The 4894-nt window shown below is 41.6% G+C and overlaps 1 protein-coding gene across 1 annotated transcript; it reads right to left on the minus strand.

The window, feature by feature from the left end:
* On the minus strand, nt 1-240 carry LOC108754341. The gene has a single exon (XM_018496579.1). It carries the CDS (start codon nt 238-240, stop codon nt 1-3), a length of 240 nt encoding a protein of 79 aa, XP_018352081.1.
* Between the last annotated feature and the right edge of the window lie 4654 nt (nt 241-4894).

The following is a 4894-nucleotide window of genomic DNA, read 5'->3' on the forward strand; positions in this document are numbered from 1 at the left end:
TCACCATGTGCCCCTTAAAGCTGATGTAATTGAATTGCGTCTATCTTTACATATAACATATTCCATATGTTTTTTTCCCGACAATTTAGGATCCAAAACGACTCCCAAAAATCTTACCGAATCGGAAGAGGGAATAATTTCCACCAAATTAACCGAGAGATTAGTATGAGCAATTTTCTTTCTTTTTAAGAATACCATCATCTGCGTTTTATTAGGGGATATTTCGAGACCTCTATTCATTAAATATAATTGTATGTTGTTCAACGTTCGTTTAACAGAGTTTCCGTGCTATCTTTAGAAGCATAAATGACTGTGTCATCGACAAACTGAAGCAGAGAGGTTAGGATCCAGAACGTTATTGATTTAGATCTGAGGTAGATGTTAAACAAAGTTGGGCTAAGGACGAAACCTTGTGGAATTCCCTTGCGTGAGAAGATAAGAAGCCTTGAACAACAAACTAAATGTTATGCAATTCGATTAAATTATTGAATTAATGAATTTGAGAAGACGCGGGGGGAGACCTAAGTCGATGAGATCTTGAACCAGAATATGTAGGAGAACATTGTCAAAAGCTGACTTTATGTTTATAAAGATGACTACAGTCTCTTGTTTTTTTTATGAAAGACGTGTGGATATGTGCAGTGAGAATAGTTAAATTATCATGGCAGGATCTGAATTTTCTGAATCCGGTTTGGTTATCGGGAATGAGAGACGCAAGAGAAGAGGAAGGAGATTCTACAATCCAGTAGAGTCTATTGAGTATTATGCGTTCCAAAACCTTCAGCGCACAAGATGTAAGAGAGATAGGTCGGTAGCCTGATCCATGCGGCTTAGAGATAAGATATAAACAAATGGGTCCATTGATCAGGGAAGGAGGAGAATTGAAAAAGCAAGTTAAGTAAGTTTAAAAAGCATAGTAAAAGCTTTTCAGGAAGGATTTTAAGTAGGCGGTAGCACACGCGATCCAGACCAGGGTTGGAATCAGATTTAACTGAGTTCAATGCTGTTTTAATTTTATTAAAGCTGAATGGAGAATCCAGCTAGGCGAGGCGGCACCCCATACGCTTAGGAATAAAAGGAGACAGCAAGATGAAAGATCGAATTTGTCGATGATTTTCTGTATCTTAACGGTATTTTTACTATTATGAATAAAGTGCAATTTGCTCTCAGCGGACAAATGCCGATTTTTGAATCGCTTAAGTATGCGCCAAACCTCCGGGAAGGGAAATGACTAAGATTTTCGCAGAAATTTCTCCATCCTTTACGTTTAGCTCTGCAAAGGATCTTTCGTGTTTGATAGACCACCTCACGGTACGTGTCATAGTTCTCAATGGAAGATACCAATTTTTAAGCTTTAAAAAAAGAGGAACAATTTTTAACATTGCACTGCGGCATCCAAGAAGCCGCAGAGAGGCCATAAGAAGGACGGTCCCCCGCTCTTGTAAAAAACTTGGATTTTTTCGGTATTTTCTGGTGGGAAATACGATTTATATAAGACATAATACGCTGAATGAAAGTGTTATAACCTTGCACCAGAGAGCATGATAATGCTAAAGAGGAGGATGATTCTTTGATGATGTCTGCGGTATGTTCCTCCTACCAGATTCTGACGCATTGTCATTGAATCCGAGAAAGACGAATTTTATTAGAAAAGGTATTGACCGAATGGGCAAGCGAGTTGATCTCAATAAAAACTGGGAAATGATCACTACCATGCAAATCCTCGCAACGTTACAGATAGAAAAAAGTTTAGGGGAGGAAAAGACGAGGTTGGAAATCGAGGGGACCTTAGTGGGATGAGGGAGAAAGGTATATACGGAGTCGGGGTTTAAACAGGAATCGATCAAATCAAAGAGGCTCGAGCCAACAAAATTAGTTTTAAGGAAGTAGTCCCTATAGGGAGTGGTGAGCGTTAAAATCTCCCACCAGAAATACCGAGTTAAACTGAAAGAGAAAAGCACGGAAGAAATTGATGATGCACTTAGGAAAGGGATAATTAGGATGTCGGTAGACACCTATGATGCAAAGCTCAGATTTTTTTAACTTAATTCGGATTGCAAGAGTCTCCAAAGATGAGAGAAAGTTGAATTGTCTATGGGAGAAAACTGGATTGTGCGGCGAGCGAGGATAAAGATTTTTCTGACGTCATTGATGGACGAGTCGAAACGAAGACGATCAAATCCCCTGATCGAGAAGATAAGACTTGGGTTCAGGCATGTAAAAATGATAATATCTAGGTCTTCTGATAGTTTTTCTATCTCGGGTCTTTTGAAGTAGGCTCCACGACAATTCATTCCAGAATAGCAATCTAAGAGAGTGAGAGCTATTGTGTGGCTGGATATACGCCGAAGAATTATTGACCATTGTGTGTGTTGTTGTTAAAGGTTTCAAGGGATTCATGGATTTGACAAAGGAATTTTCCATTTCCTAAATGTGGGTCATTAATAATTACTGGGTTACGTGTGATCATATTTTGTATTAAACTAATTAGTGTGTTTATGAGGCTGACAAGGTACATATGAAAGCTGTTTTAACTGATGGATGGAATGAGGAAAAGGAAAAGAAGAAGGGGGACGATGAGGGGGGAAAGAAATTGGAGGATGAGAGGGATTGGGAGAAGGGGTATAGGAGAATGAGACAAATATTGATTTTCCCATCTTCCATAAGGGGCAATGAGACACGCATTATGCGCGTGGCGTGAATTCCACTTCGTCTTTCCTGTCGCCGTAGAAGGGTATAAGGAGACGCGAGGAGGGAGTTGTTTAGCATTGTGGATTATGTTGATGTGCAGAAATCAAAAGGGGGGAGTGGATTTTTTCATTGTACAGCGGTTTCCCGTTGCATGGGTACGTACCTACCGGAATTCCGGATTACAGGGTGCGGCGCCAAAATCCGGACAAATTTCAAATTGAAATTCCCTCCGTTCAATACCATTGGTAGATGTCGCGATTGGCAGTCAAATAGCTTGACGCATGTACTAAACCATCATAACCTCGAAACAGTCGCAATGTTGAAACCAAGTGCGGAGTACAACTGAAGAGCCGCGATTATCGAAAGTATTCGCGCCGGGCGCTCGGCGACAGAAATCATTCGGTTTTTCGGGTATCCGAGATCGACTGTGTATGATGTCTTCGCAAAGTATCATGAGTCGGAGAAGTCCAACGAAGGTTCTGCAACACCGGCGAGGAAATTCCACTCGAAGGAGGGCGTTTTTTTTAACAAAGGGGAAAATGTCACAAAAGAAGTTTATTTGCGTGTTCTGACAAATGTAGTGAAGCCGTGGATGGAAACTGTGTCGGCTGGAAAGCCATATGTTTTCCAGCAGGACGGTGCGCCCGCCCACACAAGTCATTTGGTGCAAAATTGGTTGTCGGACAACGTCGACATGTTTTGGTCGAAAGAATTCTGGCCTCCCAACAGCCCAGATTTGAATCCTTTGGACTTCTACGTATGGGGCGTGGTTGAAAGGGTCACGAACAAGTCCAGACATCCAAACGTCGCATCATTGAGAGCCGCTATTGAAGCGGCATTCACCGATATGGACCGTGACGCATTAAAGTATGCCTGTGCACGCTTCAGACCGAGAATGGAGGAGGTCATTCAAGCAAGCGGGGGATATATTGAGTGAATATGTTCTTTATGGCCTTACAAACAATGGAGCTAAACAAATTTTGTAAATCTTGTCATTGTAGCAATAAAACATGTTTAGAAAAAAATATATAATTTGTCCGGATTTTGGCGCCGCACCCTGTAGATCTCACCAGATTGTAAGGATTAACGTTGAAGTAGGAAGGAGAAGAAGAAGAAGAAGAAGAAAGGGGAAGAAGGGTATCCTTGGAGAAGGAAATCGGGAGGAGAGTGAGGAAGGAAGGGGAAATCAGAAGGTGATATAGAGGAGAAAGAGGGGGAAAGGATCTGAAGAGATTTCCAATTTGATACGAGCCTTGGCATATGAAATGTTCTCAAAAACCGCGTACTGGTAAACTTGCCTCTGATTCGCATATATAGAACATTTTATGGAGAATGGGAAATGTTCCTGGCCGCAATTACAACAGCGAGGAGGGGGAGGGGAGAAGCTGATGACGTGGGTATTCTAATTTAGAATGTCTATTCTGGTCGCATTTAGTGCAGCATGCAACACTCTTACAGCCAGAGCTAATGTGCCCAAATCTTAGGCAGGAAAAGCACATGAGTACCCGAGGGATTTACGCAGTACCGAAAAAAAAACGAACGGTAGACGGAAGGAATTGGCTTTGAAATTTTACCATCACCGAATAGAGAGAAGTTTGTCCTTGCCATCTTTATGCTTCTTGCGGCAAAGTCTGCGGACCGAAATGATCTTAGCAGCCGAGGTAAATTCTTTACAAATTGTTTCTTCAGAGATGTCAAGGGAGATGTTGTTAATGACGCTAGATCTCGTTACCTTAAAAGCAGGGATCGAAGCTTTCAACTAGTGGTCTTTGAAGGCATCAAATTGAACAAGGTTGTTAGCCTTTTTGTAATTATTAAAGGAAACGGATACTTTATTCCGCCCAGCAGACCTTACTTCAATGATATTATTATTACCGCCTAATTTCGTAACTAACCCTGACTATAAAGGGCTAAGGCGAGCTTTGTCATTATGCAAAATTTTCTGAATCGTGATTACGTACGGAGGAAAATCTTTCAAGGTGCTATACGTCCGCAAAGATTCTGGTGAGGGGGCGGACTTACTGGTAAAGGGTCCGTTCAGTGTTTTTAAGGGAAGTTCTTTTGTTGTACTTTCTTCTTCTTGAGCGTTTATTCTGTACGCGAGGCAACCCATCAGCCAGTAATGGAGAAATCATCATGTTGCACTCTGTTCATCACTGTCTGGTATCGGATTGACTTTGTCGAGAGCTTGAAGAAAGCGTCG

The sequence above is a fragment of the Trachymyrmex septentrionalis genome, unplaced genomic scaffold, assembly GCF_001594115.1.
Source record: "Trachymyrmex septentrionalis isolate Tsep2-gDNA-1 unplaced genomic scaffold, Tsep1.0 scaffold118, whole genome shotgun sequence".
Lineage (NCBI taxonomy): Eukaryota > Metazoa > Arthropoda > Insecta > Hymenoptera > Formicidae > Trachymyrmex > Trachymyrmex septentrionalis.

Bases quoted from the DNA above. Each gene is read 5' to 3' on its own strand.
- LOC108754341 (XM_018496579.1), bottom strand. From the start codon at position 240: ATGAATAGAGGTCTCGAAATATCCCCTAATAAAACGCAGATGATGGTA.